At 42.6% G+C, this 23,207-nt stretch overlaps 4 gene segments (V, D, J or C); 3 read left to right on the top strand and 1 right to left on the bottom strand.

Moving 5' to 3' along the window:
- Window positions 1-23,207, top strand: part of LOC115051211 (Ig kappa chain V-III region MOPC 63-like) — a 172,782-nt gene that overhangs the window by 93,498 nt on the left and 56,077 nt on the right.
- LOC115051217 (Ig kappa chain V region 3381-like) lies at window positions 363-838 on the bottom strand. The segment is given in 2 exon segments: window positions 363-697; window positions 787-838. Coding segments are annotated over 2 exon segments (387 nt in total).
- Window positions 2,225-4,043, top strand: LOC115051237 (Ig kappa-b4 chain C region-like). The segment is given in 2 exon segments: window positions 2,225-2,338; window positions 3,548-4,043. A coding segment is annotated over 1 exon segment (252 nt).
- LOC115051240 (Ig kappa-b4 chain C region-like) lies at window positions 18,890-20,547 on the top strand. The segment is given in 2 exon segments: window positions 18,890-18,902; window positions 19,969-20,547. A coding segment is annotated over 1 exon segment (252 nt).

Below are 23,207 nucleotides of genomic sequence, written 5' to 3'. Positions count from 1 at the left end.
TGGACCTCTTCATCAAAATGTGGATTTTAACAAACAGGACAGGAGGAAGAAAGCAGAAATCCAGCTTTAACCTCTGATCTGATGAATCTCTTGATGAAGAGGAGACGAGGATTCTGTGATATATAACAGGGAGTCATCAGCAAACAGGCTGATTTTATGATGAGTTGGATTAATGAGGCCTGATGGAGATGAATTTCCAAAGAGATGGAAGGAGGGAAATAATATGAAGAGTGTGTGTGTGTGTGTGTGTGTGTGTGTGTGTCCTCAGTGAACTGTATCAGTCTCTGCAGTATCTTCCAGCTGCAGCAGTCAGTTCAGTTTCTGTTCAGTCTGACTGAGGGAGGTTTTTGTACGACGCTTTTTCACTGTGTGAACACATACTGACTGTTGATGTAGTGAAAACTCTGACAGTAATAAACTGCTGCATCTTCAGTCTGGACTCCACTGATGGTCAGAGTGAAGTCAGAGTTTGATCCACTTCCTGTAAAACGTTCTGGAATCCCTGATACTCGAGTGGAAGCATCATAAATAAGGAGTTTAGGTTTTTCTCCATCTCTCTGTTGGTACCAGGCTAAACGGTGGTACTTGTTGTTGTAAACAAAAACATCCTGACTGGTCCTACAGGTGATCCTGGCGGAGCCTCCCACAGCAGAGCTCAGTGCTCCTGGCTGAGTCACTGTGACCTGTCCTCTGGACTCTGAGGACACAGAGACAGAAACCTGGTTTTGTGGGCTTCATTTCAGAGGGACGGATGTTCATAGAGGAGTTTGATTCTCTGGACTTTACCTGTGAAGCAGCAGCAGAGGAGAGTCCAGATGAGGACGGAGATCAGAGTCATGTTTTTCATGTGTGTTGTGTTGTGATGAAGGAAAAGCTGTCAGTCCTCAAGTCTTCAACTGTCAGGACTATAAAGTCTCCCAGAGCACTGGAGCATGGTGCTGCTGATGCAAAGTGTCTCTATGGAAATGAGCTGACTGACTCCAACAGGGACTTGGATCAATCTGATCATCACAATTTGTTGGTTCTTATTTTTAAGAAGTTTTGTCAAAAAAAATATGGTTTGTTTATTTAATTATTTTTATTTAATTATAATTATTATTTATTATTCATTTTTATTTATTTATTTATTTTTCTTTCAGTAACTCGAGAGACTTTGATGAGAACCAAACTGCAGCTCTGTGGGAGGTTCCTCTCTGCAGCAGCCAGGACCTACCAAGGTGTTCCAGGAAAGGAAAACCACTGAACCACATGGTCCTGGATCAGGACCCATTGATGGACCGTGTGGTCTGATCCAACAGAAGACCTGTTGAAGAAGTTCATGCTGGTTCTGACAGAAAGCTGTGGGAACACACAGACCATCACAGTTTGTGGTGGAGCTGCAGACCGGTCAGGGTGTCCATGCTGACCCCAGTCCACCACCAGAACCTCCTACAATGGACGTATGAGCATCAGAACCGGACCACGGGGCCATGGAACAAGGTGGTCCGGTCTGATGGATCAGGTTTTCTTTGACATTGTGTGTGTGTGTGTGTGTGTGTGTGTGTGTGTGTGTGTGTGTGTGTGTGTGTGTGTGTGTGTGTGTGTGCAGCACTACCTGAGGAAGACATCACACCAAGATGCATTGTGGGAAGAAGACCAGCTGGTGCAGACAGTGTGATGCTTTGGACAATGTCCTGCTGGGAAACTTTAGGTCCTCCATCCATGTGGGGTCAGGAGGTCATGATGTCATGGCTGATTGTTGTGGAGGACACAGAAGGTTTGAAATGTTTCAGCCTGTTTTATGATGACATCAACATGATTCCCCTCAATATAATCTAGTTTGATCAGAGTGTTTGTGTTTGTTTATGCTGACATTAAAGATTTGAAAGCTTTCATTTAATGCACACTTCAACATATTCTGTCGTCCTTTTTAGACAGATTTACTGTTTGTTTTAGGATCTTTACGTTCTGGTGACATTCAGTCATTCACATCAGAAAAATGTTCTATTCTTTGCAGCAAAAGTCTTTTCTATCATTTATGAGCATTTCTTTGTTCAGGATACTGGATGTGTCTACTGTGGTGATATCCAACTTTTGGTCTGTTACTGTTTCCAATTCTATCACATATTATAAATTCTACAAAAGTCTTTCCGATGTAAAGAAACAGAAATGTGTCATATTGAATTTCAGTCTTTCTCAGGCAGGCAGCCAAAATATTGGAGGTGAATTTAGTTGAGTTTGTTTGTTTCAGACTCAGAGAGCCGTGTCTCTGTACAGTCAGAGGTTTTTGTACGACGGCTCAATGAGTTTGTATCACTGTGGTACACGTTCGGTGGAGGAACCAGACTGGATGTTGGAAGTAAGTCAAATCTTTATGAACTGTTTTAATTCAGCAGCTGCTTCTCTTTTTACTTCCTTCATATTTAACATGTAAAGAACAGAAGATGCTTTTTCAGGATTATTTTGGAACCAACTTCATTTTTGCATGATTGTAAAAAGTAATTTTTCTGTGAATAAATTGTGAAAATCAAATATTAAAGCAGAGGATGAATCCTTATTTCAGAAATGTGAAGTAAAGCAGCATCTTCAGAGTTTGTAGTTTTAGTTCAGTCAGTCAGACTCAGAGAGCCGTGTCTCTGTACAGTCAGAGGTTTTTGTACGACGGCTCAATGAGTTTGTATCACTGTGGTGGACTTTTGGTGGAGGAACCAGACTGGATGTTGGAAGTAAGTTTCTGCTTCAATATTAATAATGTTTTGTGTGTTCAGGTCTCCTTTTCTGTGTCTGAACATTTGTAGAGGATGTAAATTTCCCTTTGTCTGATCTAAAACTCTTTCAAATCTCTATTTTCTTCTTGGTTTCTCCTCTTTGACCCTGAAGCTGAACTTGAAGCAGATTCTCTGAACTTTTCTTTTCTTGTTGCGGTTAATTAGTGAAATGTGAACAATCTGAGCAGCAGCAAAGATTAAACAGCAACAATCAGCAACATCTTTCCCTCTGAAACTTTTGTGCTGTTCAGTTAAAGTTATTCTGAACAGTGTGACTGAACTTTTCTGAAGTCGCTGGCTTCTCTTTGTTTATGTCTGACTTTTAAATTCAGCCGTCTGTTTTTATGTGATATTGGAGCTTTTCACAGTAGATCTGATTAACTGTTGTGCTTTAATAGTTTTATCCCTAAATGTGTTTCATCATAAACCAACCAGGACTTTGAAGAGATTCCTAAAAAAACAGTTTTTGTCTTTTAGAAAAGTCTCCATGAAATAGTGCGATATAGACGAGGGTAAAATGCAGCTGTTGAAATGTAAAATCATCTTTTGTGTTTCCAGTGTACTTTGATATATTTCAGCTCAAACTGTCTGATGATTGTCTCTGTGCTGATGTGCATGAGAGGCTTCTTAAAGGGAAGTGAAACAATGTGTGAGTCAGTGACCGGTGGAGCAGAAAAACCATCTGACAGAAACTCCTTCAGGGACTAAATCAGCTCTCACACAGTCAAGGTGTCCAAGTGTCTGCTGTTTGATTGACAGCTGTCCGCTCCCCGTCCTCTAATCTGATTGGTGTCTTCTAGGTGACACCCGTCCCACCCTGAGGGTGCTGCCCCCCTCCAGGAAGGAGCTGGAAAAAGACAACGGGAAGGCCACGCTCATGTGCCTGGCCGACAAGGGCTTCCCCTCAGGCTGGACCCTGTCCTGGAAGGTGGGGCGGGGCGGCAGCATCAGCAGCAGCAGCGGGGACCAGAGCCGGGGGGTGCTGGGGAAGGACGGCCTCTACAGCTGGACCAGCACCCTGAGTCTCACTAAAGACCAGTGGACCAGCCTGGACTCTGTGACCTGCGAGGCCACCCAGGGCTCCCAGGCTGCGGTCTCAGAGACTCTGAGTAAAGGCCAGTGTTCCTAGTCTGGATCCAACCGAGCTGGTCTCTGCTGCTGGTTTCATTCTGCTCCATGTAACGCCATCTTCGTCTCTTTCTCATTTTCTGTCTTTCTCTCAGATATGTTTTCTAGTTTTCTGTAACATTTGTAATGTCACTATTTCAGAAAATAAAGATCTGTTCATCAAATAAATTCTGTGTCCATCTGGAGTTTTTCGAACATCAACAGATGGTCAAACTTTCTGAGTGACCTGAAATAAAACCTGATTCATCTCTTCTCCTAAATGAACCCTGTAGATGAAATGATTGAGTCAGATTTGATTGTTTCATGTTGAAGGATTGAAATCTGCCTCATCTCTGGATCAGATATATAAAGTTTGGTATCATCAGCATACAGAGACATCCAGTAACTCTGCTCTCACTTTGGAACTCTCTGTCTCTGTTTCTCTTTAACTTTGCTTTTATATCTTTTCATTGAGCTTTTTGCTTCTCGTAACGCTGACGTGTTCCATATTTCATGACAATAAAGACGCTCTGATCAGCAGTTTGTCTTCAGTGTGTTTTCTTGTGAAAGCGTTAAATGTCTGCTGTCCGACTGCTGACGTCTGAATAGAAACAGCCGGTCCATGAAACTCACAGTGACTCGTGTCAGTTCTGGATTAGCTCTCAGGGATGTTGACTGTGTTTGATGGTGATTTTGTAACATCAATATGAGTGCAGAAGTTGTGTTCATCATTTGTGCGGCTTTCTTTGTGTTCATTAAATGTTTTTATTATATATAAAGATTAAAACTATGAGAAGTATAATAACTTTTGATGTCAAGTCAGAGTTTTTTATTTCGTTGCTCTGTGAATTTTGAAATGAGGAAATCTTTCATACTCTTTTCATACTTTCGTACTAAATTAAATAAATAGTTTCTCTAACACAGCAGACTTTTCAACATGAGAATATGTCTCAGTCAGACCTCTAGTGTTTGTGTTTCAGAGCAGCTGTTGGTTCAGATCAGTTCCTCTTCAGCTGACCGAGGTTTTTGTACGACGCTGTATCACTGTGTGAACACCCACTGACTGTTGATGTTGTGCAAACTCTGACAGTAATAAACTGCTGCATCTTCAGTCTGGACTCCACTGATGGTCAGAGTGAAGTCAGAGTTTGATCCACTTCCTGTAAAACGAGTTGGAATCCCTGATGCTCGAGTGGAAGCATAGTAAATAAGGAGTTTAGGTTTTTCTCCATCTCTCTGTTGGTACCAGGCTAAGTGGTTTGAGCCATGAACATTCTGACTGGTCCTACAGGTGATCCTGGCGGAGCCTCCCACAGCAGAGCTCAGTGCTCCAGGCGACTGAGTCACTGTGACCTGTCCTCTGGACTCTGAGGACACAGAGACAGAAACCTGGTTTTGTGGGCTTCATTTCAGAGGGACGGATGTTCATAGAGGAGTTTGATTCTCTGGACTTTACCTGTGAAGCAGCAGCAGAGGAGAGTCCAGATGAGGACGGAGATCAGAGTCATGTTTTTCATGTGTGTTGTGTTGTGATGAAGGAAAAGCTGTCAGTCCTCCAGTCTTCAACTGTCAGGACTATAAAGTCTCCCAGAGCACTGGAGCATGGTGCTGCTGATGCAAAGTGTCTCTATGGAAATGAGCTGACTGACTCCAACAGGGACTCCTGTGTTACTGACAGTGTTACTGACTGACACACTGTTATGACGGCTTGAATAAAGAGCGTTGAATATTTTAGCTTTGCTCTTTGACCAGTTCTTCTCTTTTTCAATGATTAGAAGAAGTTGGTTTAATTCATTTTCTCATTTCTTTGTTGCCATGTGACTTGTGGTGTTGCTTTCCAACAAAGGTTGTTTTCTCCTGTTGTGGTGGAAAGATGTGGGAAATAGGAAATAAGGTTGTCTGGACACAGGTGTCAGATGGGGAATCTCTTTATTCACATCAGCTGTACTTACAATGTAGTCAGAGACAGAACTACCAATAAACTTTAGCCCTTTCAGTTTGTTTTCTCACCAACATCTGATCGTCCAGGCCGACTTTGTCACCATAAACTCCCAAAGGAGAGCACCAAATTTCACTTCTTAATTTATGCAATGCATCTCTTCCTAATAAATTGATTGGGGTTTGGCTCGACACTAATATAGGAACTTAGATTTTTGAATTATTTGTGACAGTTTTCACTGGAGCGGTCATTGGAATTAGCTGCTTTATTCCCGAGAATCCTACAATCTCAACAAATTTTTCAGACATGGGGAGGTGAGTGGCATACTTTGGACTTACACAGGTGTAAGTTGCTCCAGTGTCTACCATCAGGGGGGTCTGCTTGCCTTCTATTTGAATCTGCAGCATTGGTTCTTCATCAGTCCCCATGGTAACAGTTGGGAACTGACCCTCCCCATTAGGATTCTCTGGGCAGCCCTACTAGCCTTGATTGGGCCCCATGGGTTTACCAGGCCTACAGCTCCACCTCACTGAAGCTGGCCATGGCTGTACTGAAAGTCTCCACCAGTTCAAGGGTGTTGGCATCCATCAGCAATATGTCCATCTTCACCACAATTCCAACACCCCTTTGTGCGACCACCACCACATCCACCTCCTCTATACATCCTCTGAGGTTGATACGACCCCTGATAATGATTGCCAGGACGTTGCATGTCAGGTGGTTGCTGATACACATTGACCACCAGTGGTGGCTGAGCTTAGGGAGCTCCAAAAGCTGGTGGTTGTGTCAGTGGCTGGGTTGGCATAACATTCTGTGCCTCCACCGCCAGGACGGCTGCACCATTACTGCTTGAGTTTCCTTGGTCATCACGACTGAAGCCTGACACTTTGCCTTTCTCTTTCCTTGCAACTCATCCAGTTGCAAATGTGGAATTTTTCTTTGCATGTTCACCTGAAAAGTTGACGACCCCAGCCAGGGATGGATTCACCCCTGCTGGCTCCTGCTTGGGGTTTTTCTAACACTTATTTTGTTTTTCTTTTACTTAGTTAAACCTTCCTTCAAGAATTTCCTGTAGTTTTCTCCTTCTTTTTAAAACATTTTCAAAATTTTTATCTCCAAGTCTCTTTTAGCTTGTCTTTTCTTACTTTTGTCTTTTGTTTTATGATCTTTGATTGGCCTTCCCACTGCCACATCAAACTTTCTATCCTTGAGCCATGCAGAGGTCATTCCTTTTGTTGGCTTCTCCCATTTTTTTAGAAATTTCTGTCGTTTGTTTCAAGTATTCTGGATAACTAGCTCTGATCAGGGCTGTTGGCACAATACTCTCTTGCTCTTAGAACTTTTTTCCCTCTCCTCTCTTTCCTTATACATCAGTTAACATCAGTTTAAAAAGTGCTAAGTCTTGGGAAAAGCACAAGGGAGGGGGAACTATTTTTAGCTTTCTGTGTCTGTGTACTTTCCTCTGCCAACTGAGTAGACTGTACGACCACGCCCACACACACACCAGTTACTCACTCCCACTGGCCACTCACACCGATCACACTTGACTAGGTAGATAGATATAGATAGATACCACTTTATTGATCCCCAAGGGGAAATTCACCTAGTCAGGAACTCATCAAAATAAAAAGAAAAAGAAAAAATGTAAAAAAGAAAAAACAAAACATTATCCAGTCAGCAGGAGTTGAAATCTCCAGATATTAATACAAGTTTAGTCTGTATCCTGGAAAACTTTAATGGAACTTCAGCAGTTGCCTTGGTTGGAATGTGCACCAGTATTGTAATGATACGACTGAATTCTCTTGGTACATAGTACGGTCTCATACCAACTGCCAGTAATTCAATATCTGGACAGCACATCTTCTCCTTGACAGTAATAAAGCCAGTCCTCCTCCTTTCTTCTTTCCACCAGCTTTAGTGTCTCTGTCCATCCGTACGAGAGTGAAGCCAGGTAGTTCCACACAGGAACCAACCAGGTTTCAGTAAAACACATGAGTCTTCACCAATATCTCCATCTCATCACGTTTGCTGGGCAGAGAGTTAACATTTCCCATGACGATCAATGTAGAAAGGGCTTATTTCTCCATTTTCTAGCCTTCACCTTTGCACCAGCACGGCAACCAAGAAAACACCTCTTTGTCTCAGCTGGAATCGGGTGGTATCCTCCAGATTTGCCCACTTTCCATGAAAGAAGCTCTTCTCTTGAGTAAACGCTTCTCCCCACAGAAATATCTGTCAGTAACTGACAAAAAATAATAAAAATACAACAAAAATAAAGTAAAATTTAGTGAAAAATATTGAGAGCTACCAGAGCTACAGACTGCTGCTTCGTGTGGAAGTGCATGTTCTAGAAATATAGACTAGGAGGAGCCTGGAGGCGTTCCTCTTTGTTCATTCACCATTTTCCTTTAACGTTTTAACTTTACTTTAACTTCACGATTTCCTCTCTGAACCACAACCTGGACTAAACACCTCGCTCTATTTGTTCACTTCCAACGGTCTCCCCTCAATCATAAAGCACTTTGTTTTTTTTTACGTCCACTGGACCCATCAAGATTTGAGCAGCATTCAGTGTAATACTTTGACCCGGCGCTTCTCTCTCACACTTCATTCACCCTATCCCCCCTTTTTTTTGTTTTTCAGAAGCACCCTATCTGTCCCCTACACTCCATACGACATATTTATCTCTGGGGTTTTTGTCTTTTCTTGGACACCATCAGATTCCTTCTTCAGTATTTTCGGAGCTGCAGGATTGTAATTCATGTCAGAGTCAGATTTTCTTCTGAACAGTTTTATTGATTAGAAAACAAAACTAATGGATAATATCATATGTTGAAACTGAACCACTGACGTCTGGCCTGACTGTGTTTAGCAGAAGTCTCTGAGAGCAGGCAGAAACAAGATGGGAATGGAAGGTTGAAGAGAAGCTGTTTTATTTCATGATTTCAAACATTTAGTTGAAGTTCAGACCTAAATACATTTTCATGAGGGATTTCTTCTTTCATGCATCAGTCCTGATGAAGAAATATCATTGTTGTTACGGACCTCTTTGTAGGTCTGCCTGTGTGGGAGTGTCTGTGTGTGAGTGTCTGCTAATTGCAGGATTGCCCTCAGCTGGACCCATAAGGATAAGAAGAGCAGAGGGAAAGTGGCTCTCTCTCTCCACTCTTGCCAGTGAGGCAGCAGCACCAGTGAAGTGGCAAACAGCAAGCTGACCGTGTGTTAGACAGTGGGCTTTGAAGTGAGACAGCAACTGACGTTGTGTTGTCAGAGTTTTGTGTGTTTTAGAATTAGTTAATCGTTCTTACTTAACCGTCCTGTTTTTGAGAGGATCGTTTCCTCTTATTTCTGATATCATCCTTAGGTGTGTCAGGATTTATTTTTGGTGACCTGAGCTACCTTATTAAAATACCTCATTTGATAATTATACCTACAAGTATTTCTTGTTTGTCCTAAGATACCCCTTGCCATCAGGACATAACAATTGTGTTCATGAATTCAGTGATATTTCTGCTGGATATCTCACTGCCTTAGGTCTTCAGTTTTTCATTCTTGTCCTCATTAAAAAGGACTTCAACTGTCCGACATTAAAAATGTCTTTAAGAAACACTTTCAAGTACTGACTTTAAATTATGTGAAGATTCATATTTGAGTGTCACATTTGGAATATTTGTTTTGCTGCAAAACTTCTTCAGTTTAGTTTCAGAGTAGCTGTTGGTTCAGATCAGTTCCTCTTCAGCTGAAGGAGGTTTTTGTACGACGTTGTATCACTGTGTGAACGGGAGGCTGGAACCCTGCTGACAGTAATAAACTCCTGCATCTTCAGTCTGAACTCCACTGATGGTCAGAGTGAAGTCTGTGTTTGAATAACTGCCACTAAAACGCTCTGGAACTCCAGACTGACGGTTTGTAGCATAATAAATCAGGAGTTTGGTGGTTTCTCCAGGTTTCTGAAGGTACCAGTTAAGGTTGCTACCGATACTTGAACTGGCTTTACAGCTGATAGAGACGGTCTGACCTGGACTAACAGACTTAGCTCCAGGAGACTGAGTCAGGGTGATTTCTCCTGATGAACCTGGAAAACATGAAAAAGAGGAGAAGGTCATTGAGACAAATCCAGCTTGGAAATCCAAACAGAAGAGGATGATTTCTTTAACACGGAGAACAGATGGAAGAAGGTCAACGCTGCTCGTTTCAGTCAGCAGAACATCACTGAGGTGAACCCGGTTGCATCCTGAAGCCCAGTTTTCAGAAGAGAGTCTCACCCTGAACAAGGAGAACTGCAGCAGTCAGTTCAGTTTCTGTTCAGTCTGACTGAGGGAGGTTTTTGTACGACGCTTTTTCACTGTGTGAACACATTCTGACTGTTGATGTAGTGAAAACTCTGACAGTAATAAACTGCTGCATCTTCAGTCTGGACTCCACTGATGGTCAGAGTGAAGTCAGAGTTTGATCCACTTCCTGTAAAACGTTCTGGAATCCCTGATGCTCGAGTGGAAGCAGCGTAAATAAGGAGTTTAGGTTTTTCTCCATCTCTCTGTTGGTACCAGGCTAAGTAATGGTAGTTGCTCGACACATAAACATCCTGACTGGTCCTACAGGTGATCCTGGCGGAGCCTCCCACAGCAGAGCTCAGTGCTCCAGGCGACTGAGTCACTGTGACCTGTCCTCTGGACTCTGAGGACACAGAGACAGAAACCTGGTTTTGTGGGCTTCATTTCAGAGGGACGGATGTTCATAGAGGAGTTTGATTCTCTGGACTTTACCTGTGAAGCAGCAGCAGAGGAGAGTCCAGATGAGGACGGAGATCAGAGTCATGTTTTTCATGTGTGTTGTGTTGTGATGAAGGAAAAGCTGTCAGTCCTCCAGTCTTCAACTGTCAGGACTATAAAGTCTCCCAGAGCACTGGAGCATGGTGCTGCTGATGCAAAGTGTCTCTATGGAAATGAGCTGACTGACTCCAACAGGGACTCCTGTGTTATGACATCTTTCCAGTTTCTACTCAGATAGAAAAGAAAACCTGTTTCTGTTTTAGGTCTAATTTAACTGCTTCATTGTAATAAATGTTGGTCAAATATCTGAAGTTCTTCATTTTGTCTCTGTTCTTTCATGTATCAGTCTCTCATGAAGAAAGATCATGATGAATTAAAACATATTTCTGCTGAATTTCTCACTGCCTTCGGTCAGTTTTTCATGTTTATCCTTATTAAAACTGAGCTGAATAAGGGCTCTGGAAACAGGCAGACAAAGCAGACTGAATCCAGAGGGCTACGCAGAGGTTTCAAACCGGAGAGACAAGCAGGAGTCAGGAAACCAGGCAGGCAGGCAGAATAATCCAGAGGCTAGGCAGAATCTCTAAGACCGGGTAAACAGGCAGTGTTCAGGGATCAGACAGGAAGGAAGGAAGGAAGGAAGGTGGGTAGGTAGGTAGGAAGGAAGGAATGCTGGAATGTTTGGCAGGAAAACACACGAGACAATCTGGCAGAGGTCAAGGGAAAATGAACCGGTATATGTAGAGGAAGACTGACGGAGGAAATGAGCCTCAGGTGAGGAGATGGGTGGGGCAAACCAGGTGCAGGGTTAATTTTGTAACATTTTAATTCTCATAGCAAACAGCTGACCTGCTTTTCCCTGCTCACAGAATGAGTTTTAGTTTGTTTAAATTTGTTAGGGCCTTCTTAGCTGACTGTTCATTATAATGGGCTCTAAGTTTGGTCAGTTCATGTTCAAGCACTCGAGTTTTTTAAATTATGATTTTGCTTTCTAATGATTTAATTTCTCTTTCATCTGCCAGCACTTTGTTTTTGAAATGTTTAGATTTAAAACCGGTATAACTAATTATCTGCCCTCTGATATCAGCTTTAAAAGCTTCCCATCTAACTAAAGCTGAAGGTTCAGACGTGTTGACCTGGAAGAACAATTCTATGTGTTGGTCAATGAAGCGGATGAACTCTGGGTCCTTGGTATCAAATCTCCATCTGGGAGGTCCGTGGAATTCTTTGGAAGGATTATATTCTATAGACACTGTGGCACTTTCAGAAATTATTATGCTATTGTAATAACATTTCTCAACATAAAAAAGTGAAGTCCTAGAAATCAAAAAAGTAGTCGTGAATATGCTTAATGTGTTGTTGAATAGCAGGAGACTTCTCTCTTATCTGGGTTCAACTCCCTCCAGACATCACACAGGCCCAACTCATCCAAAAAGTATAGGATTACTTTCCTAGATTGATTGTGGGAAGAGTATTGATTACCATTCTGATCAATATTGAGGTTCAATGTGCAGTTACAGTCCCCACCATAATTATTTCCCTCTTAATGATGAAAGTGTTTGAAACATGTCGTTATAAAATTGTGGATCGTCTGTATTCTAGCTGTAGACATGAACTAAATTAAGTTGTTGGCCAAATAAATGACCTTGTAGAATGATAACTCTTCCCCCGGGGTCCAAAGTGGTGGTATTTTTTTGAAAGGGGATGGACTTAGTATGACCACACCCCTAACATGGGATGAGTAATTAGCAGTAAATATCTGTCCCTGCCATCTTCTTCTGAACCTGATAACCTCACCTGAAGTCAAATGCGGCTCCTGAAGAAACACAATGTTAGGTACCAGCTGTTTAAGCCTAGTCATAACTTATTTTGATTTGACCAATCTGCCAGGCCTCGGACATTCCATGATGATATTTTACAGAACTGGTCACTGCCCATGGAGCAATGTGAGGCCGTTCTGTTAGTGGGGAGAGTCGTGAATTTATGTTTTTCACTGCTTAAAATATTGATGTCAAAAGGAGAAGCAAGGAAACAGGATAGAATAATAAAAAAAAAGATATTTAAAAAAGTCTGCCTCTTTAATAGAATTTGGTTCATCGACCTCTGTGCTTGTGAATGTGAAGTGACCTTGTTAATGAACCGTTGAATAAATGACAAAGTGTTTCCAGGTAATCAAACAGTCTCAGGTTGAGGTGACTGATGTTTTGGCTGAAACAAAGTTTTCCATGTCTGATTGGATGATGGACTCACTCACTGTGAGTTGAACATTTCTGTGATGTATCATATGATGTCGTCAGCATACGGGCAGATTTTACTGTGATTGATACTAAAAGGTGTCTGAGTGTGTGAACATCAGCAGCTATCACAAGAAACTGCTGATTTCATTCAGAGTGGAAACTTCCACATCTGACAAAACATATTCATCTATATTTTAGGATTTAATAGTTCAACTCTGATCAGTCAGTGTGTGTGTGTGTGTGTGTGTGTGTGTGTGTGTGTGTGTGTCCTCAGTGAACTGTATCAGTCTCTGCAGTATCTTCCAGCTGCAGCAGTCAGTTCAGTTTCTGTTCAGTCTGACTGAGGGAGGTTTTTGTACGACGCTTTTTCACTGTGTGAACACATACTGACTGTTGATGCTGTGAAAACTCTGACAGTAATAAACTGCTGCATCTTCAGTCTGGACTCCACTGATGGTCAGAGTGAAGTCAGAGTTTGATCCACTTCCTGTAAAACGTTCTGGAATCCCTGATACTCGAGTGGAAGCAAAGTAAATAAGGAGTTTAGGTTTTTCTCCATCTCTCTGTTGGTACCAGGCTAAACGGTGGTACTTGTTGTTGTAAACATAAACATCCTGACTGGTCCTACAGGTGATCCTGGCGGAGCCTCCCACAGCAGAGCTCAGTGCTCCAGGCGACTGAGTCACTGTGACCTGTCCTCTGGACTCTGAGGACACAGAGACAGAAACCTGGTTTTGTGGGCTTCATTTCAGAGGGACGGATGTTCATAGAGGAGTTTGATTCTCTGGACTTTACCTGTGAAGCAGCAGCAGAGGAGAGTCCAGATGAGGACGGAGATCAGAGTCATGTTTTTCATGTGTGTTGTGTTGTGATGAAGGAAAAGCTGTCAGTCCTCCAGTCTTCAACTGTCAGGACTATAAAGTCTCCCAGAGCACTGGAGCATGGTGCTGCTGATGCAAAGTGTCTCTATGGAAATGAGCTGACTGACTCCAACAGGGACTTGGATCAATCTGATCATCACAATTTGTTGGTTCTTATTTTTAAGAAGTTTTGTGAAAAAAAATATGATTTGTTTATTTAATTATTTTTATTTAATTATAATTATTATTTATTATTCATTTTTATTGATTTATTTATTTTTCTTTCAGTAACTTGAGAGACTTTGATGAGAACCAACCTGCAGCTCTGTGGGAGGTTCCTCTCTGCAGCAGCCAGGACCTACCAAGGTGTTCCAGGAAAGGAAAACCACTGAACCACATGGTCCTGGATCAGGACCCATTGATGGACCGTGTGGTCTGATCCAACAGAAGACCTGTTGAAGAAGTTCATGCTGGTTCTGACAGAAAGCTGTGGGAACACACAGACCATCACAGTTTGTGGTGGAGCTGCAGACTGGTCAGGGTGTCCATGCTGACCCCAGTCCACCACCAGAACCTCCTACAATGGACGTATGAGCATCAGAACCGGACCACGGGGCCATGGAACAAGGTGGTTCGGTCTGATGGATCAGGTTTTCTTTGACATCATCCGGATGGTCAGTTGTGTGTGTGTGTGTGTGTGTGTGTGTGTGTGTGTGTGTGTGTGTGTGTGTGTGTGTGTGTGTGTGCAGCACTACCTGAGGAAGACATCACACCAAGATGCATTGTGGGAAGAAGACCAGCTGGTGCAGACAGTGTGATGCTTTGGACAATGTCCTGCTGGGAAACTTTAGGTCCTCCATCCATGTGGGGTCAGGAGGTCATGATGTCATGGCTGATTGTTGTGGAGGACACAGAAGGTTTGAAATGTTTCAGCCTGTTTTATGATGACATCAACATGATTCCCCTCAATATAATCTAGTTTGATCAGAGTGTTTGTGTTTGTTTATGCTGACATTAAAGATTTGAAAGCTTTCATTTAATGCACACTTCAACATATTCTGTCGTCCTTTTTAGACAGATTTACTGTTTGTTTTAGGATCTTTACGTTCTGGTGACATTCAGTCATTCACATCAGAAAAATGTTCTATTCTTTACAGCAAAAGTCTTTTCTATCATTTATGAGCATTTCTTTGTTCAGGATACTGGATGTGTCTACTGTGGTGATATCCAACTTTTGGTCTGTTACTGTTTCCAATTCTATCACATATTATAAATTCTACAAAAGTCTTTCCGATGTAAAGAAACAGAAATGTGTCATATTGAATTTCAGTCTTTCTCAGGCAGGCAGCCAAAATATTGGAGGTGAATTTAGTTGAGTTTGTTTGTTTCAGACTCAGAGAGCCGTGTCTCTGTACAGTCAGAGGTTTTTGTACGACGGCTCAATGAGTTTGTATCACTGTGGTTGACTTTTGGTGGAGGAACCAGACTGGAATTTGGAAGTAAGTTTCTGCTTCAATATTAATAATGTTTTGTGTGTTCAGGTCTCCTTTTCTGTGTCTGAACATCTGTAGAGGATATAAATTTCCCTTTGTCTGATCTAAAACTCTTTCAAATCTCTATTTTCTTCTTGGTTTCTCCTCTTTGACCCTGAAGCTGAACTTGAAGCAGATTCTCTGAACTTTTCTTTTCTTGTTGCGGTTAATTAGTGAAATGTGAACAATCTGAGCAGCAGCAAAGATTAAACAGCAACAATCAGCAACATCTTTCCATCTGAAACTTTTGTGCTGTTCAGTTAAAGTTCTCTAGAACTAGAAGTGGGCAGAATAGTTTGAAGGGCATAGGGAATAAAGAAGGTAGATTAGAGGGAAAGATGCTCCAGGTTTGTCCTTGTGGTTGGCAGAAAATAACATCAGTCAGAGGCCTTAGAGTACATCAAGGAAGGATGAGATGTGTGGGAAAGGAAGGGCAGTGTGGCCGCATCGATCAGAACTCTTTAAGAAGTCAATTGAGTAAGTCGGATGAAATCCAGCCACAGGTAGAAAACCACAGTTCGAAGGATATCAACAACACAGCCACAGAGGTGGAAGAGGAGATTAGAAGAAGGGATGCAGCTGACATTGAGGTGAATAGGCCAGTTAGAGAGAGAAATATGGAGCAGAAAGCTAGAGTTAGATGGCCACGGGCAAATAGTAGTAAGGAATGGGAGATAGTCAACAGGGACTTGTCAATAATTCTGAGTAGACTAGGAGGAGACGCAAGTGATGGATTAGAAAAAATGGGAGACATAATTTACTCTTACGGTGTCGAAAGTTTTGGGGTGCAAGATAGAAAGAGGGGTGAAAGAGTACAGGTAGCTAAGTCTAGACGGCAAAGAGAAATTGAGAAATTAATTAAAGAAAGAAGACAATTAAGAAAGCAATGGAAAAGAGCTACAGAGGAAGAGAGAGAGGGAATTAATGTGTTGCAAGAGGGGTTGAGAAGTAGGCTAGCTGTGCTTAGAAGGGCTGAAAATCTTAGGAAAAAGAGAAAAAAGAAAGAATATGTAAGAACAGCATTTTACAGGGACCCGTTCAAGTTTGTTAAAGGATTGTTTAACCAGGAAAAGGGAGGGCAGCTTAAAGCGACAAAGATAGAAGTAGAAGAGTACCTGAGAAATACATATTCAGATTCTGAGCAGAATAGAGAAGTAGGACTTCCACCTGACATGCCACCATTAGGGGAGATAGATCAAGAAATGGATGTTAGACCACCTAGGTGGAAGGAGGTAGAGGAGGTAGTTAGGCGTGCGAAGGCTTCTTCGGCCCCAGGGCCAAATGGAGTCCCCTACCGGGCCTATAAAAGCGCACCTGATATCCTAAAGTTTTTGTGGAGGCAGTTAAGAATAGTTTGGAAGAAACAGTTTATTCCCAGAGCATGGCGTAGGGCAGGAGGTGTTCTTATTCCTCAGAAGAAGGAGTCCTCAGAGCTGAGTCAGTTTTGTATGATCTCTCTCCTGAATGTAGAGGGGAAGATTTTCTTTAGTGTAGTTGCACAGAGACTAGCTAGTTATTTAGAAAGGAATAGCTTAATTGATACTTCAGTACAGAAGGCAGGAATACCAGGTTTCGCAGGGTGTTTAGAGCACACTAGCATGATTTGGCATCAGATTCAGGCAGCCAAGAGAGAGAAAAGAGATTTGCATGTGATATTCTTGGACTTAGCAAATGCATTTGGGTCAGTGCCACATAGCCTTATTTGGGAGGCGTTTGATTATTTTAGAGTACCAGGAGTAGTTGTCAATTTAGTAAGAAGCTATTTCCAAGATATCAGACTATGTTTAAGTACGGCAGGCTTTACAACAGGTTGGCAGAAGTTAGAAATAGGTATTATGGCAGGGTGTACGATTTCTACATTAGCATTCACAATGGCAATGGAGATAATTATTAGAGCCTCTAGGTGGGTTGTAGGTGGAGAGAGGCGGCAGGATGGACTGCACCTTACACCAATTAGGGCATATATGGACGACATGACGTCGATAACTACAACGGTGCCATGTATGAAAAGAATACTGGAGAGACTTAATAAAAACTTAAAGTGGGCTAGTATGAGAATCAAGCCTAGTAAGTCTAGAAGTATTTCAATAAGTAGAGGAAGATTAAGTGATCAAAAGTTTGTAATAGATGAAGAAGCAATTCCAATAATTAGGGAAAAACCAGTAAAGAGTTTAGGTAGGTGGTACAAGGCAGATTTGAATGACAGAGAACAGGTAGTGCAGTTTAGGAAGGATGTTGCTGAGGGACTGGATAGAATAGATAAACCAGGACTTCCAGGAAAGTTGAAGTTGTGGTGTTTGCAGTTTGGGTTGTTTCCTAGATTGATGTGGCCACTGTCAGTATATGAGATTCCAATATCTGTTGCAGAGAAAATGGAAAGACTAGTAAGCTTTTACGTTAGGAAGTGGCTCGGGGTTCCGAGATGTTTAAGCACTGTGGCACTGTATGGGAAAGGCATACTTCAGCTCCCAGTATCTAGTTTAGTGGAGGAGTTCAAATGTACTAAGGTTAGGACAGAGCTCCTGTTATCTGGGAGTAAAGATGTGGTGGTTACTAAGGTGGTTCCAAACCCAACCAAGGGGAGAAAATGGAATCCAAGAATGGCAGTGCAGGAAGCAGAAGCAGCTCTTAGGCATACCGAGATTGTGGGTAATGTACAGATAGGCCGGGGAGGCCTGGGGCTTGGCCCAGGCAAACCGGTGTGGAGTAGAGCAGGTCCCAAAGAGAAGAGGAAGCTAGTTGTGGAGCAGGTTCGTAGACAGGAGGAAATATTAAGAGGTGCGAGGGCAGTGGCTCAGGCTAAGCAGGGACAGTGGTTGAATTGGGAAGGTGTAGAGAAGAAAAAGGATTTGATTTTTGATAGGGGCAACATATGATGTTTTGCCAACTCCCCAGAACCTAAAACTCTGGGTAAATGGAGACCCGGTATGTTCGTTGTGTTCAGGTACTGCAACCTTAAAACACATCTTGTCAGGTTGTGAGGTTAGTCTCTCACAAGGCCGATATACGTGGCGACATAACCAGGTGTTAAAAAGTTTAGCTGCAGGTTTGAAGATATACAGAGGCAGGCAGTTTTAGGAGGGTCTAAGACAGAGAGAGTTGCAATACAGTTTGTGCAGGAAGGAGGGAAAGTTAATAAGGTAATAAGGAAGCAAGGCAGTTTAGAGGATACTAGTGACTGGGAGATGCAGGTAGATTTAGGAGGAAAGCTTGTTGTTCCCCAGGAAATAGCCTGCACAAAGCTAAGGCCTGATATAGTTTTGTGGTCTAGGAGTAGAAAGAAAGTATATTTCATAGAGCTGACTGTGCCGTGGGAGGATTTAGTAGAGGAAGCATATGAAAGGAAAAAGCTCAGGTATGCAGATTTAGGTAAGGATGCTGAGCAGCGAGGATGGAAGGTTTGGATTTGTCCAGTGGAAGTAGGATGTAGACGGTTTGTAGCAAGATCTGCTGTTGCTTTGTTGAGGGAGTTAGGAGGAAGTGGCCAGAGGGTGAGGAAAATAGTGAAGGAAATGTCAGATGAGGCAGTCAGATCCAGTCAGTGGATTTGGGTTAGAAGAGGTAATAGTAGCTGGGGGCCCAGCAGGGGGAGCTCTTAAGATAGACAGACTCTAGGGAGAAGCAGAGGAAGAAATCCAGGAAGGGGAGGTGTATTTAAGTGGGGGTGTGGCCTGTTTGAGCCTCTTTGCCACCTTGCGGTTAGTCCAGGTGAGTTGGCCTGTGTAGGTGTGCTGATTTTACTTGAATATAGGATTGTTTAGATGAGGTTAGTTGCTGAATCTGCTAGCGTAGCTTGTATTGCCTCCACCTCCTGCACCCTCTATACTTTCTCCCCCCCTACCCAAACCAGGGTCTGTATCCCCACCCCGCTTTTACTGGTGCAGTTGGTGAGAGGTCAGAGTAGGTGATAGTCGTGCTGTTTGAGATGGTTGTCTTTGTATGATGAGTGTGAGGAGTGTGAGGAGTGGTGATGGCTGGCATTAGGGGGTGACTCTGGGACGCCAGTGTTCACGGTCTAGCCTTCTGGAGGTGTTGTGGGCCTAACTAGACGAAACACCGGTGAAAGGAGGTTCCCACCTGATGACCCCAAAGACATGATAGCTATCACCGCTCACTGGCCTAGTTGGATATTATCTGTAGGGAACATAGAGCAGTGTGAAAGTTTGTTGCTAGGAAGGTGATCACTGAGTCTGGTCCATTTTTTTGTTGCACAAGTTTCTTGTGTTTCTCTAAATTCTGAACAGTGTGACTGAACTTTTCTGAAGTCGCTGGCTTCTCTTTGTTTATGTCTGACTTTTAAATTCAGCCGTCTGTTTTTATGTGATATTGGAGCTTTTCACAGTAGATCTGATTAACTGTTGTGCTTTAATAGTTTTATCCCTAAATGTGTTTCATCATAAACCAACCAGGACTTTGAAGAGATTCCTAAAAAAACAGTTTTTGTCTTTTAGAAAAGTCTCCATGAAATAGTGCGATATAGACGAGGGTAAAATGCAGCTGTTGAAATGTAAAATCATCTTTTGTGTTTCCAGTGTACTTTGATATATTTCAGCTCAAACTGTCTGATGATTGTCTCTGTGTTGATGTGCATGAGAGGCTTCTTAAAGGGAAGTGAAACAATGTGTGAGTCAGTGACCGGTGGAGCAGAAAAACCATCTGACAGAAACTCCTTCAGGGACTAAATCAGCTCTCACACAGTCAAGGTGTCCAAGTGTCTGCTGTTTGATTGACAGCTGTCCGCTCCCCGTCCTCTAATCTGATTGGTGTCTTCTAGGTGACACCCGTCCCACCCTGAGGGTGCTGCCCCCCTCCAGGAAGGAGCTGGAAAAAGACAACGGGAAGGCCACGCTCATGTGCCTGGCCGACAAGGGCTTCCCCTCAGGCTGGACCCTGTCCTGGAAGGTGGGGCGGGGCGGCAGCATCAGCAGCAGCAGCGGGGACCAGAGCCGGGCGGTGCTGGGGAAGGACGGCCTCTACAGCTGGACCAGCACCCTGAGTCTCACTAAAGACCAGTGGACCAGCCTGGACTCTGTGACCTGCGAGGCCACCCAGGGCTCCCAGGCTGCGGTCTCAGAGACTCTGAGTAAAGGCCAGTGTTCCTAGTCTGGATCCAACCGAGCTGGTCTCTGCTGCTGGTTTCATTCTGCTCCATGTAACGCCATCTTCGTCTCTTTCTCATTTTCTGTCTTTCTCTCAGATATGTTTTGTAGTTTTCTGTAACATTTGTAATGTCACTATTTCAGAAAATAAAGATCTGTTCATCAAATAAATTCTGTGTCCATCTGGAGTTTTTCGAACATCAACAGATGGTCAAACTTTCTGAGTGACCTGAAATAAAACCTGATTCATCTCTTCTCCTAAATGAACCCTGTAGATGAAACGATTGAGTCAGATTTGATTGTTTCATGTTGAAGGATTGAAATCTGCCTCATCTCTGGATCAGATATATAAAGTGTGGTATCATCAGCATACAGAGACATCCAGTAACTCTGCTCTCACTTTGGAACTCTCTGTCTCTGTTTCTCTTTAACTTTGCTTTTATATCTTTTCATTGAGCTTTTTGCTTCTCGTAACGCTGACGTGTTCCATATTTCATGACAATAAAGACGCTCTGATCAGCAGTTTGTCTTCAGTGTGTTTTCTTGTGAAAGCGTTAAATGTCTGCTGTCCGACTGCTGACGTCTGAATAGAAACAGCCGGTCCATGAAACTCACAGTGACTCGTGTCAGTTCTGGATTAGCTCTCAGGGATGTTGACTGTGTTTGATGGTGATTTTGTAACATGAATATGAGTGCAGAAGTTGTGTTCATCATTTGTGCGGCTTTCTTTGTGTTCATTAAATGTTTTTATTATATATAAAGATTAAAACTATGAGAAGTATAATAACTTTTGATGTCAAGTCAGAGTTTTTTATTTCGTTGCTCTGTGAATTTTGAAATGAGGAAATCTTTCATACTCTTTTCATACTTTCATAGTAAATTAAATAAATAGTTTCTCTAACACAGCAGACTTTTCAACATGAGAATATGTCACAGTCAGACCTCTAGTGTTTGTGTTTCAGAGCAGCTGTTGGTTCAGATCAGTTCCTCTTCAGCTGACTGAGGTTTTTGTACGACGCTTTTTCACTGTGTGAACACCCACTGACTGTTGATGCTGTGTTGACTCTGACAGTAATAAAATGCTGCATCTTCAGTCTGGACTCCACTGATGGTCAGAGTGAAGTCAGAGTTTGATCCACTTCCTGTAAAACGTTCTGGAATCCCTGATACTCGAGTGGAAGCATAGTAAATAAGGAGTTTAGGTTTTTCTCCATCTCTCTGTTGGTACCAGGCTAAAAGGTGGTAGTTGTTGTAAACATGAACATCCTGACTGGTCCTACAGGTGATCCTGGCGGAGCCTCCCACAGCAGAGCTCAGTGCTCCAGGCTGAGTCACTGTGACCTGTCCTCTGGACTCTGAGGACACAGAGACAGAAACCTGGTTTTGTGGGCTTCATTTCAGAGGGACGGATGTTCATAGAGGAGTTTGATTCTCTGGACTTTACCTGTGAAGCAGCAGCAGAGGAGAGTCCAGATGAGGACGGAGATCAGAGTCATGTTTTTCATGTGTGTTGTGTTGTGATGAAGGAAAAGCTGTCAGTCCTCCAGTCTTCAACTGTCAGGACTATAAAGTCTCCCAGAGCACTGGAGCATGGTGCTGCTGATGCAAAGTGTCTCTATGGAAATGAGCTGACTGACTCCAACAGGGACTCCTGTGTTACTGACAGTGTTACTGACTGACACACTGTTATGACGGCTTCAATCAAGAGTGTTGAATTTGTGGAATCTGATGGTAAAGTGAAGCTCCAACAAGATGGACTCAACTCTTATATTTTTCTGAGTTATTTCTATTGTTTCTGTCTTTCTTTGTCTCAGTCAGATCATGTGGTCTCAGCGGTTTCAGGTCAGAACTTACAGACCAACAAAGTTAATATTTTTGTGACAAAATGCTGTGTTGTGTTGAGCTAATTAAAGTTGTGACCAGTCAATATTTCCCAGTAAATGGAACCACAGAGATTGTGTTCATGTGTTCATAGAGTCTGTGGTTCAGTACTGTTCCTTCCTTGGACCAGTTTTGGTCGGTCCTGACCCCTGCAGACCAGGAACAATGCCATATCTAAATTCAAATGAGGATTTCTCCCATACGCAGGTTGATGACCTTGTGACTAGCACTATGGCCACACTGTGTTCAAATCTTGATAATGCCGCCCCTCTCAAAAAGAAAGTATTCAATCTGAGGAGGATGGCTCCCTGGTATAGTTACCAAATCTGTGCCTTAAAGCAGACATCAAGGAAATTAGAAAGAAACTGGCGTTCCAGTAAGTCAGAAGAGTCTCACAGAGCCTAAAAACATAAAAAAGCTCTCCGCAGTGCTAGAAGTTCATATTACTCAGCACTCATAGAAGAAAACAAGAACAACCCCAGGTTTCTCTTCAGCACTGTAGCCAGGCTGACAGAGAGCCATAGCTCAGTTGAACCAGTGATCCCCTTAGCTCTAAGCAGTAATGATTTTATTAGTTTTTTTTCAGACAAAATTCTCACGATCAGAGAAAGAATTTATCAGCTCTTGCCTACGTTAGATAAAAATCTCCTACTGAATACAGCAACTGCTGAATCAGCTGCGACGCCTCTTTTACATCTGGAATCATTCTCACCTCTAAATCTCTCAGAGCTAGCTTCTATAGTTTCATCATCCAGACCGTCAACCTGTCTATTAGACCCAGTACCAACTAGCCTCTTTAAAGAGATCTTTTATGTAATTGAGCCGTTCATTCTAGCTTTGGTTAATCTGACTTTTTTTCTGGGTTATGTACCTCAGGCACTTAAGACTGCGGTCATCAAACCCCAGCTTAAAAAGCCTAATCTTGATCCAGATGTTTTGGCAAACTATAGACCCATATCGAACCTTCCATTTATTTCTAAAATCATTGAGAAAGCTGTAGCAAAACAACTACACGAGCATCTGGATGGGAACA

Source organism: Echeneis naucrates, chromosome 11 (assembly GCF_900963305.1).
Source record: "Echeneis naucrates chromosome 11, fEcheNa1.1, whole genome shotgun sequence".
NCBI classification, from domain to species: Eukaryota; Metazoa; Chordata; class Actinopteri; order Carangiformes; family Echeneidae; genus Echeneis; species Echeneis naucrates.
This window is presented reverse-complemented; position numbering and strand designations above follow the sequence as displayed.